Source organism: Otolemur garnettii, unplaced genomic scaffold (assembly GCF_000181295.1).
Source record: "Otolemur garnettii isolate 467f Iridium unplaced genomic scaffold, OtoGar3 scaffold00126, whole genome shotgun sequence".
NCBI lineage: Eukaryota > Metazoa > Chordata > Mammalia > Primates > Galagidae > Otolemur > Otolemur garnettii.
Window position 1 is genome coordinate 2,099,369 of NW_003852521.1, and position 11,991 is coordinate 2,111,359.

At 45.3% G+C, this 11,991-nt stretch overlaps 1 protein-coding gene across 1 annotated transcript in view; it reads right to left on the reverse strand.

Annotated features, from left to right (window-relative positions):
• Window positions 1-11,991, reverse strand: part of LOC100951282 (T cell lymphoma invasion and metastasis 2) — a 431,635-nt gene that overhangs the window by 227,517 nt on the left and 192,127 nt on the right. Inside the window, 1 exon segment of the mRNA XM_023517962.1 lies at window positions 4,985-5,009. Within this exon segment, the coding sequence (XP_023373730.1) occupies window positions 4,985-5,009 (25 nt within the window).

Here is an 11,991-nt window from a genome sequence, read left to right on the forward strand (position 1 = left end):
CCAGACCGTGTCTTGGGCCCGTCTTGTTAGACCTGATACTGAGCATCTCACCATCCACAGGAAGCAAACACGTCCAGCCTGGGAGTTTGGAGTCATCCACCCCTTTGCCATCAGCCTGGTGGCTTACAGACAGCCACGGCCTAGGCTTGACACCTAAATGCCATTTCTCTATCTGAAAGTATGTTTGAGCAGCACCAGAAAGGTCTTGGGGACGTTTGTAAAACATCACCTGGCATCAGGGCCTCCATCAGAGGGAAAATGGGAAATTATGTTTGTCAGGATCTGCTTCTGACACCCCTAGTCAGGGCCCGGGACTGGCCAGGTCTCAGGCCGGCTTAGGTAGGTTCCGGACGCAAACTGCTAAGCTACCTTGCTCAGAAACAGTTTCTCTTAGGTGCTTGAGGGCTATCTACTTTAGCTGGAGAGAGAGAGTCTTAGAGAGAGTAAAGCAGTCTTCTTAGAACAAATAGCTCTTAGTCTTTAGCAGAGCTTGGTAATCTTCAGCAGAGACGCCGTGCTGGCATTCTGCAGGCAGGAGAGGAGACAGAGTCAGAGCAAGTGGATCCCTGATAGAATGCGCATGCTCCGGACTGCCTTCTCCTCCAGCCTAATATAAGGCTGAGCTTCGTGCTTCTCAACACCACAGGTGTAGAGACTGCCAATTCACCAATGCTCTTATCTCACAAGCTCTCTCATGCTTGTTAAAACTAAATCTCTCTCCATGCCCTGTTCACCAAGGTGTTCCATTACAGGTATTTCCTATAACTCTCACTCCTCCTAGCCATAGGCTATACGGGCTGCTACATATGTTGGATTTTAACGCGTAACTCTACAATGCAATTTCCATCACAATACTCTGTGTATGTGTGTGTGGTTTTTCTCCTTCCTGCAGTTTTGCTTTCTGATCATAGTTTCTCCCAAACTATGTAGCGGTTACATGAGAGAGATAAATGTGGCTGTGGATCCAGCAGGGCTGCGGAGAGACAGTGACAAGGAAATTAGGCACCAAGAGCCATCATGAGGAGTAGAGATTTCCGGATAACAATAGTGCAGTGGAGCAGCCTGTGTTTAGCTTCTCCACGCCTGCGCTTGCAGAGGAAATTCTGGAGCACTAGGCTATGCCACCCTGTAAGTAATAATCCAAATAAACGCACGGGCCTCTGATGGGGAGCTGCCCTAATTTGTGCAATCCTTACCCAAGGGGGCGGTTCCTGGACTTCGCAGGCAAACTGAGCTGGCAGGACTCCCGTTTCCTTTACTTTTCAGGTGTTTGACCTTGGGCGCTTTGCCCAGCCTTCCTGCGGCCTCAGCTTGCTCGTGTGTAAGGTGGAGCAGCATCCCCTGACGGGTGCTGAGGACAGTTATTAAGTTGAAACATGCCCCAGTGTGGTGGTTTGCACCTGTGACCCTAGCATCCTGGGAGGCTGAGGAGGAGGCTGGGAGGAGCAACAGCCAGACCCCATCTCTACAAAAAGTAGAAAAACTAGCCCGGCATTGTGCTGGGCACCTCTAGTCCCAGCTACTCAGGAGGCTTAGGCACAAGAGTTTGAGGTTGCTATGAGCTATGTTGATGACACCACTGCACTCTAGCCTGGGCGACAGAGTGATACTCTGGCTCAAAAACAAAAAACCAACCAAAAAACATGAAACACGTAAGGCATTTAGCACGTTTCGCAGGCCTGGGACAGGTGCACATTTCTTAAATATTACCATTATTAGTGTTTAAGTATCCAATCCTTCAAATTTTCCAATCTTAGCTTTTATACGTAATTTGCCCTATATGTAGAATTTTGAATAGTCACAAGGGTTTCGATGGAGGCAATTTTTTCAATTTGAAATAAACCGGCCTGGACAGGCTTTTACAAATCTCACTGCCCGCGCTGCAGGCTGGAGTTCCCTCGAGTATCTCTGTGGAAGTGGGAGCATGTGTAAAAATCAAATGCAACTGTGCCCTAAGTACCCATCTATCTCCCGCACGTGTGTTTATACCTTCCCCAGCAGTCTATTTAGTCTCCATGAAAAACTTCCTTAATTATATGAAATTAGCCATTTACCACGTGGTAAGAAAGCACCGGAAAAAAAGCAGTCAGGATTTCCTCTTCACGGGAACTATTCTGAAAGGCCTGAGATCAGAAACAGGAAGTAAGTGTAATTAGGAGGCCGAGGAGCACGGTAAGCAGAGCCCTGTGCTGCCTGCATGGTGCTCCCGGGTCCGGGGAGACTCAGCGTGCACCTGGTCCTGGCGGTGGTATTGCCTCTCCACAGACACGGCAGTTTGTCTTATGTAGTAATTATTGTTCCCATTTCTGACCATCTACTGTGGAAAATGTTTCTTCCAGCTGCCCCCTGGGACAGGAGGGTTTAGCTCACCATTCAACCCGCACTGCAAATTCTGTGGGTCTTACTCTGCAAATGAGAAGTAAAGGTCAGGCAGGGCGGCTCACACAGGTAATCTCAGCACTCTGAAGGCCAGGGCAGGTGGACTGCCTGAGCTCAGGAGTTCAAGACCAGCCTGAGCAAGAGCAAGACCCCTTCTCTTCTAAAAATAGAAAAACAAGCCAGGCATTGTGGCGGGCGCCTACAGTTCCAGCTACTTGGGAGGCTGAGGCAAGAAGATCACTTGAGCCCAAGAGTTTGAGGTTGCTGTGAGCTATGATATCATAGCACTCTACGCAGGATGACAGAACGAGACTCTCTCTCAAAACAAAAAAAAAGAAAAAAGAAGAAGTAAAAATCAAGTTTTTCATGTGGTGTTTTAATTTAGTAATCATGACATAGTTTACTACCGGAAAGACCAGATTCCCCTCAACGTAAAGAGGACAGATGGCACCTCACCTCTCGGCCACAGGTAAAGAAAGCCTTCAACGATAATTCAGTCTCACCAGGTCAAACAAAGGCAGAGTCTGGTGAGTCCTTCTTTGGGGGAAGAAAAAGTTTGCATCATTTTTTATGGAGATTCATATGCAAACCTTAATTAAGAACCTATTCAAATAGTGTGAAATGAGCAGTAATTTAGCAAAGCAACTAGTGTGAGAGCTCTTTCCTGAATATAAAGATGATCACAAAGATAATTCCAGATGCCTTTTCTTCCCCATTAGAGTTAAGATACAAGTGGTAACCCAAAAGTCCAGGGAATTTCTTAGTTTAAAATATTTCAGTCTGGGGCAGTGGCTGTGGCTCAGTGAGTAGGGTGCTGGCCCCATATACTGAGGGTGGTGGGTTCAAACCTGGCCCCTGCCAAAACTACAACAAAAAATAGCTGAGTGTTGTGGAGGGCACCGGTAGTCCCAGCTACTCCGGAGGCTGAGGCAAGAGAATTGCCTAAGCCCAGGAGTTGGAGGTTGCGATGGCATTCTACCGAGGGCAACAGAGTGAGACTCTGTCTCTAAAAATAAATAAATAAATAAAATAAAATAAGATAAAATATTTAAGTCTGGCTTGGTGTCTGTAGCTCAGTTGTTAGGGCGCCAGCCTCATATACCAGGGCTCGTGGGTTTGAACCCGGCCCAGGCCTGCCAAACAACAATGACAACTACAACAACAACAACAAAAATAGCCAGGCATTGCGGCAGGCACCTGTAGTCCCAGCTACTTGGGAGGCTGAGGCAAGAGAATCACTTAAGCCTAAGAGTTTGAGGTTGCTGTGAGCTATGTGGCACTCTATGCCAAGACCTCATGAGAGTCTGTCTCAAAATAAATAAATAAATAAATAATATATTTAAGTCATATGAATGGAACAAGAAATTTTTTTAAAAATATAATAACTCTACCATGAATTTTGTCATTTAGAACACTCCAATATAATTGGGGGAAAATGAGACATATTCTTTCTCTTTGTTTTTTTTTTTTATTTCCCTCTCCTGAGTGTTTATCATAAAATGTACATAAGTATCTCTGCTATTAGTGATTCAAAAGGAACCCCAAAGATTCCACCTGTCTCCTTGCTCCTAAGGAATATTATGTTGGGTGATGGGAAAGGGCACAGCCATGGGTTCTGTCCATTGACTCGTGTGGCCCACAGAAGGTGTGACTGGGTAGAACTTGCCTTTCAAAACACCAGATTTGAGATTTCTCAATTAGATATGAGTTTAAGATGAAAAGAAAAACCTAGGTTTTTTTGGCTTTTATCTTTTAAAAGCATTTTCTAAATCATCCTTGTAGGAGGGGTACCTAAAACTGAAAAAGGGTAAAAACCCTCTGATTTTTGGTTTTGGAAAACCACATGATGAGGTCAAGGTGTTTGTACATTTTCTCATTCTCAATACTCAGCCTTGTCCTGGAATATACTGGACACTCCAAAGCGTGAGATAAACAAATGAATGACTTCCAGGCAATGAATTCAAACACTACTCAGAAGAAAGAAGAACATTGTTCAGTAGAAGGAGAAGGAGAAGAAAAAATAATGAAAACTAAGAGTCCCAGGCACGAGTTACCTACCACATTTCTATTTTGCTACTTTTACTTCTTTCCCTCTGTCCTGTCTGTGCCATGTTTGAGAGGACGGCGTGGGAATGGCCAGGTGACAGTGCTGGCCACTGACGCAGGCACCCTACGGCTTAGCCTGTCTATGGTAACTAGGTAGGCAGTACAAGTTGCGTAATTTTTTAAAGCTAGTAATAAAAGGGATCATTGAATCCAACCCTTCACTTTACAGATGAGGAAATCAAGATCAGAAAAAAAATCCAACAATCTACGGTCACTGACACAGCCAGCTGAACTTTGAAAAGCATTTTGTATCACTCTTTCCTTCTTTTTATGGGGAGAGGCTATGTGATACTGGATAAAAGTTATCAGAGACCTGCCTGATAATCAGCCTCCCAACCCAAACATCGGATTGGATTTCTTTGGTGTGAACAACTGACTGATGGCCTTTGCGTGGACTTTTTTTTTTTTACAACTTCACATACTTTATTTACTTGATTGCCAGCTTATTGTAGAGAAAATGCTGGTTAATTCCAGCTTTGTTCACACTGACACCAGGGACCTGTGTTTGGCTTTCTATGCTCAGACTGCTTACCTGCTGCTGCTGCTGCTGCTGCTGCTGCTGCTTCTGCTGCTGCTGCTGCTGCTGCTTCTGCTGCTGCTGCTAGTTTGTTTTCTTGCAGGATCAAGGTGAGTGCTTTCATATACTATCTTATTTTTAACTTCTTCTCTGGCAATCTTTTCCTGTCTTCTCTGCATTGAATAATTATGCCTATAATGGAACCAGCACCCTAAAGTCACCAGGTGTATCCTCCTACTCCAACATCACATGATTTTCTAATTCTACTAGTTAACCAAAAATGTTGAAGGCCCGCCGCAACAGACCCTAATGAACCATGTAATATGGAATCCCATGCACAGAGAATGTTTTCAATACCTCAAATTCCTAGAAGCTTAAGTGGCTTCCCTTTCCCAGGCTTACCAGGCTCAGGAGCACAGCTATGAGGACCAGTTGGCCCCTTTGCACAGATTTTGACAAGAAACCTCTGAATGGCTTGGCGCCTGTAGCACAGTGGTTACGGCGCCAGCCAATACATCAAGGGTTCTGGGTTCAAACCCAGCCTGGGCCAGCTAAACAACAATGACAACTGCAACAAAACTTAGCCAGGGATTTTGGGAGGCACCTGTAGTCCCAGTTACTTGGGAGGCTGAGGCAAGAGAATCGCTTGAGCCCAAGAGTTTGAGGTTGCTATGAACTGGGATGCACGCCACAGTACTCTACCAAGGGTGACATAGTGAGACTCTGTCTCAAAAAAGAAAGAAAGAAAGAAAAAAGAAAAGAAACTTTTGAAAACAATACACTTAAACTTTATTTTTCACAATGACTGAGGGGAATGCCTGTTTAACCTACATAGTCTAATTCTGAAGATTCTAATTCTGTGGGTCTGAAGCTAGGATAAAGAATCTGAATTTTGGCTGGGCGCAGTGGCTCACGTCTGTAATCTTAGCACTCCGGGAGGCTGAGGCAGGTATTAGCTTGAGCTCAGGAATTCGAGACCACCCTGAGTAAGAGCAAGATTCCATCTCTACTAAAAATAGAAAAACTAGCCAGGTATAGTGCAGGGGTCTGCAGTCTCAACTACTAGGGAGGCTGAGCCAAGAGGATCTCTTGAGCCCAGGAGTTTGAGTTGCTATGAGCTATGATGCCGCTGCACCCTACCCAGGGCAACCTAGTCAGACTCTGTCTCAAATAAATAAATAAATAAATAAATAAAGGAATCTGCATTTTGACAAACAGAGTGGAGCAATTTGATGCAGACACTGCATGCTGTGACAGTACCCTACAGAGCCTCTGCCCAGGCCAGACCCACCTCCCAGGAATGTGAGTGGGGAGACCCAGCACGGAGGTGTGGACATGAAGTCTGTTGAGCGGGAGTAATGCATGTATCATGCTTTGAACAGTCCTGCTACATCACCTCTGTGAGAAGAATATATACAGTTCTAAATAATTGCATGCTGATGACAAGTGCTATATTCAAAATCCTTTATTTTTCTTAACTATTTGACACTTCATAAAAGTCGAATTCATTCTTAAGACCAAGCTACTCCAGAAGCTGAGGAGGGAGGATGGCCTGTGGTCAGGAATTTGAGACCAGCCTGGGTAACAAAAATAAATAAATAATAAAAATAAGACCAAGCTAAATGTCATCCTTTGTAGGGCACCCTAAAGATCTAAGAATCTCTTCAAGGAAAGGACAAGGCCAGCACAGTTTTGCTCACAACTATATCCCTTGCACCCGTACGAGCTTTCAGCATGGTAGGTGTGTGATTAAATACATATTTAGAAACAAATTCAATATAGAGGAATATGAAGTGGCATGGACATTTGGATAATGCCTCTGTCTAGGTAAATACCAAATGCTTACCAGTGCAAGACTGACCATTGGGAAATGATCACTTATATATTTAAGAACGAATCAAGTACAAGTCTAGAGAGAAGTGAAAGGCACAAAGTCTGATATTTCAGAAAAAAATTGGCCTTTCTTTCTAAAATCAGTTTACACTTCTGAATTCCCAGTTTTCCATTACTCTAAGCCACAAGTTTCTGCAAGGCTCAGTGTGTTTTAATTAAATTCCAATGGTGAACACACATTTTCCAAACTTCTTACTGGTTTACACCATGATGCTTCAAAGCAAGATTTAAAGAAAACAGTTAGGAAAAAAAATTTTTTTAAATAATAAAGAGAGGAGGGAATAATATTAACCAACTCATTAGAAGTTTGCATTAAAATTATACAAAATGGAACAAGAGAATTATCCTGAGTTCATTTAATGGCACTTAGCAATAATCATTTCATTGCCTTTTAGGATTGATATTTTTTTCTTTATTTGCCTGTTTTGTATTTACAAGGAAAGCTCTGTCTATGTGACTCAGACTGCAAAAATGCTTTACTTGGCAACCATCGTGGGTATTCCCCACACAGGCCTCAGTGAAAATCCAGGACTAAGAAAGACGGCACTTGCACCCTCTGCCTGGACACTCTGCAGTGGTCCCAGCGGCCACACCAGTGACCACAATGGAAGGTGGAGGCTGGAAGGGAAACCTGTGCTGAGACAACCTTTAATCAGACAGGCAGCTAGAACACTGGGCGGAGCCACTGGGAGCCCGCCTGCCTTCTTTTAATTTTCTCCTTCCTCCTTCCCTCCCTCCCTTGTCTCTGTCTTTCTTTTCCTTTTTCTGCCTCTCTCCTTCCCTCCCTTCCTCCCACCCTCCTTTCCTTCCTTCCTTCCTTCCTTCCTCCCACCTTCCCTCCTTCTCTTCCTCCCTTCCTGCCACTGCACCCTACCCAGGGCAACCAAGTCAGACTCCGTCTCAAATAAATAAATATTTATTTATTTCTTCCCTCCCTCCCTCCTTCCTTCCTTCCTTCCTTCATCTGTGGATCTCTTATGAAAATCAAAAGACCAAAAACCTCAAAGAAATATTTAACTTACAAAAGCATTGGCCTTTTCTTAAGTCCATCCCTATCTCCAGCTCAGCCTTTTGCTCTCATTGTAATACTTTGCTCTCTTACCTGTAATTTGCAGGTAAGTTAATTATGAAAAAGGCATGAAGAAATAAAGAGAAACTTCAGTAACTACCCCTCGTTAGGGCAGCTGTGTTTATGCTTTAATCTGAAAAGCATCACCTGGTGGGTCTTCTGCGGAGTATGTGTCCTGTCACCCACCATATCAGGTTTTATCTTGGCCACCCCATAACACTCAAAACAGGTTGGCACAATAATCTTGGTTCAGGACCTTGGGCCATAGCATATCTGAAAGACATACCAGGGAATGGCTTTTGCACTCTAAACACAATTATAACATTCATTGAGTCTGTCAAGTTCACCATGTAAATAAGAAAAAGAATATAATTTAAATATTAAATGACTGAGTTTCTTGGACAATCCCCTCCTAACATGGCCCGAGAAATTAATTTGCAATCAGCACCCATTCATTTCACAAACAAGAGTCTGCTTCGGTCTGGAAGATTATTCACCCCCCTGATGGCGTGGTCCCCATGCCAGCACCTTTAAAAATTGGATAACTGCATTCCAGCCCAGGGGCCATAAAGTTTAAAGTCCAGGAAGCGAGCTGATATCTTCATGTTAGTCCACTGTTCCGAACTCTCAGGCAGCACTTGCTGGTGAGTTTTAAAGGAGAATTGAAAAAGATCAGGAAAAAGCTCCAGGCTTGCTGCTTTTCAGTGTTTTAAAGTCATTCTGCTTCTATGTGTCCTACGTGTCAAATCACACTCAGTGTCACAATCCCAACTCTGCTGTCTATGAAGACGGGCACTAATTTGTGGTAGGTTAAACGCCGAGCACTCAATCCAGGAAATTGTCACCTGAATGATTTACACACATGTCCTGAGCCCCATGGCACCAAAGAGATAGTGCTTTGCTAATAAATCTTGCATGTGTTAATTCTAATTTCAGCTAATCCAGAAGCACACTTTTCCATAAGCAGCCAACTTTTCTTTCATTAACTCTCCGGGAGAATATGTTACCCACTTCTTGGAGATAACATTTGAAGAAGCTGAGCTTGAGAGGGCTGAAGAACTTAGCGGTGTTGAGCCGTCTGCCACAAACGTGTTAAGTCCACACACACACACGGAAGGGACCAGACTGCGGCAGAGCTTCTGTGGCCTCCATGGGGAAGGCCCAGGCAGCCAGGGCCACTGTGCCATCCTGACAAGAGGAACAGGAAGCACTGCAGGGACAGAGGACAGGGTAGAAGCCCATGCTCATCTCCTCAGGGAAGGAACAGGGACCGTGTGCTCCTGGAGAGTGGAATCCGGCGGCAGAGATAAGATGGCGCTCCTGCGAATGTCAGGATAGCTGCTGAGCCACAGGCGGTCATTGCCAAAGCCTCAGACAGAGCTGTGAGGAGGGAGAGGTCAGTGTGAGTGAGTGGCCAGGTGGTGCAGAGGTGAGCTAGACTCACACTGAGCCAGGCAGAGGCCCAGGGCCTGCAGAGGACAAGCAAGAGGGCTGGGAGGAGCCAAGGCCTGAAGCACAGGCCAAGTTGAGGTGTGGAGCACCCTGAAGGGAGCCAGGAGTGCCTGTCTTCTCCTGGGCAGCCCAGAGACCAAAGGTCTCAGAAGGAGGAGGAGAAGCAGCCCGTGTTTCACAAAGATGGACAGGGAGGCAGTTCTGTGTGGAAACAAGATGAGCTGGGCAGCGAGAGGCTTTGGGATGGACCTCTGGTGTAGTGGTGGCTGTGTACTCCAGCTCTGCTTAAGGCTACCTTCCTACTATAACGCAGGAAGACGATATCAGAATTTTGATTTTGTTTTACTTTTAAAAAATCTCATTTTTGGCTTAATGGCTTAAGCCCATAATTTCAGCACTTACTGAGGCTAAGGTGAAAGGATTGCTTAAGTCCAAGAGACCAGGCTGGGCAACGCAGCAAGACCCTGTCTCTACAAAAAATAAGAAAAACTAGCCAGACATGATGGTACATGCATATGGTTCCAGCTACTCCAGAGGCTGAAGCAAGAGGATTGCTGGAGCCTGGGAATTGGAGGTTGCAGTGAGCTATGACTGTGCCACTGCACTCCAGCCTAAACGACAGAGCCAGACCCTATCTCTTAACAAAAAGAAAAAGAGCTATGACTGAGCTCCCTGAGGGTGGAGGTTGGGGTTGGGGTTAGAGTTAGGGCTAGGAAGTAGGGTGCAGGGGTGAGAGGAAGAATAGCATCTCCCAGTCTTCAGTCTGGGAAAGGGGAGGTTATATCTCTACCCCTCCTGGAGATAGAGATGGCGGGAGTTGATCCCAAAAGAAGGGTCAGAGTCCCGAGGACTGACAGTCCTTGTGAAATGCCTTCCAAATGGGAGCTGGCCAGAGAAGTGAAAGGAAAATGGGAGATTTCAGGGTCATAGAGGTCAAGAAAAGAGAGGCCCTCAGGGTAGATGGGGTGGGCAGAACATTGAGGAGGTCAAGCGGAATGACCCCCAGGAATGCTTCATGGGGTTCCCCAAGAGAGTCACTGAAGACTTTTGAAAGTGACTTTAGTAGAGGGCAGAAGGTGGAAGCCGGACTATGGGGGTTAAGAAGGGAATGGCGGAGAGGAGACGTGGCAGCAGGCTGTGTCTGGATTCCAATTGTTAAAGTGTCAGCATCAAAGTCAGAGCTGCCGGGGGTGGGAGAGTGTAACATGCAAGCCTTTCGTCCCTCTGGGACCCTGAGAAATCCCTAGTCCCACTTCAACAATAGCAAGTGGTAACTGGGGCAGTGGCTTGGGACATGGGATGGGAGGTGATGAGGCCAGAAGGTGTGCAGTCCTGTCCCAGAGGCTTCTAGGCAGCTCAAGCTTTGTGTGTGTGTGTGTGTGTGTGTATCTGTGTGTGTGTGTGAGAGAGAGAGAGAGAGAGAGACAGAGAATATAAGATAGCCCTAGTTTTATTAAGGCAAATGGATAGATATTTCTCAAATTCATATGCTGACTAAAAGTCTGGAAATTTCTCCCAGATATCACATTCTATTTGATATTTTAATGTCAGAAGAAGATCTGAATGGAAATAAATCGTAGCAATTCATCAGGGCATCAGTGTCAGAGTCTGCCACAAGCAGTGGGACATCTGGTCTCTCTCAGACGAGATGTCTGGGAAGACAGTGAGGTTTTCTGCTCTTCCCTTGGGTCTCTAGACACCCAGGAGACACCACCTCAGTATTTTGGGTTTGCCCGGATGTAAAATTGCTTAATCAATTTGACAAGTGTGGAAATAGGTTTGCAGTCCCATGGGACAAATAATTAATGCTTATCAAATTCTTTGAGAGCCACAGATGAAAGTGTTGCTTTAAGGGCATAGTAGAGTCTCGGTGCCTATAGCTCAAGCGGCTTAGGCACATATACCAGAGCTAGTGGGTTCAAATCCAGCCCGGGCCTGCCAAACAGCAATGACAACTACAAACAAAAAATAACTGGGCGTTGTGGTAGGTGCCTGTAGTCCCAGCTACTTGGGAGGCTGAGGCAAGAGAATTGCTTAAGCCCAGGAGTTGAAGGTTGCTATGAGCTATGATGCCACAACACTCTATCCAGGGCAATAGCTTGAGGCTCTGTCTCAATAAATAAATAAATAAATAAATAAATAAGGGCATAGTAGTATTACCATCAGCTAGGATGGAGCACATTGAACAAACCAGATTCTCCTAGAAAATAAGCTATATCCCGGCAACAAAGTCAGTAATGTTGGATGTTGCATTACCTACTTTAGGCGAAAAGCACTAATTACTGATAATCCTCCAGTAGCTGGGCTTTCAGTTTCTAGAATTATCTTAACAGCTCACATCCTTGGACCCATACAGAACATGAACATCTGTCTCACAGAACCAGAGACTCTCAGGGCTGGAAGGGTCACCTGATCCTTTGCTTATTAAACTCCCTGCATGGTGTCCACCCTGGTGGGCACCCAGTGCGCATGTGGCATCTCCAGCAGGGCGCTCATCACCTCCATCCCCATTTTCTCCTATCTTCATGGCACTTTAAAAGTCCTTCTTACTGGCTCGGCGCCTATAGCTCAACCA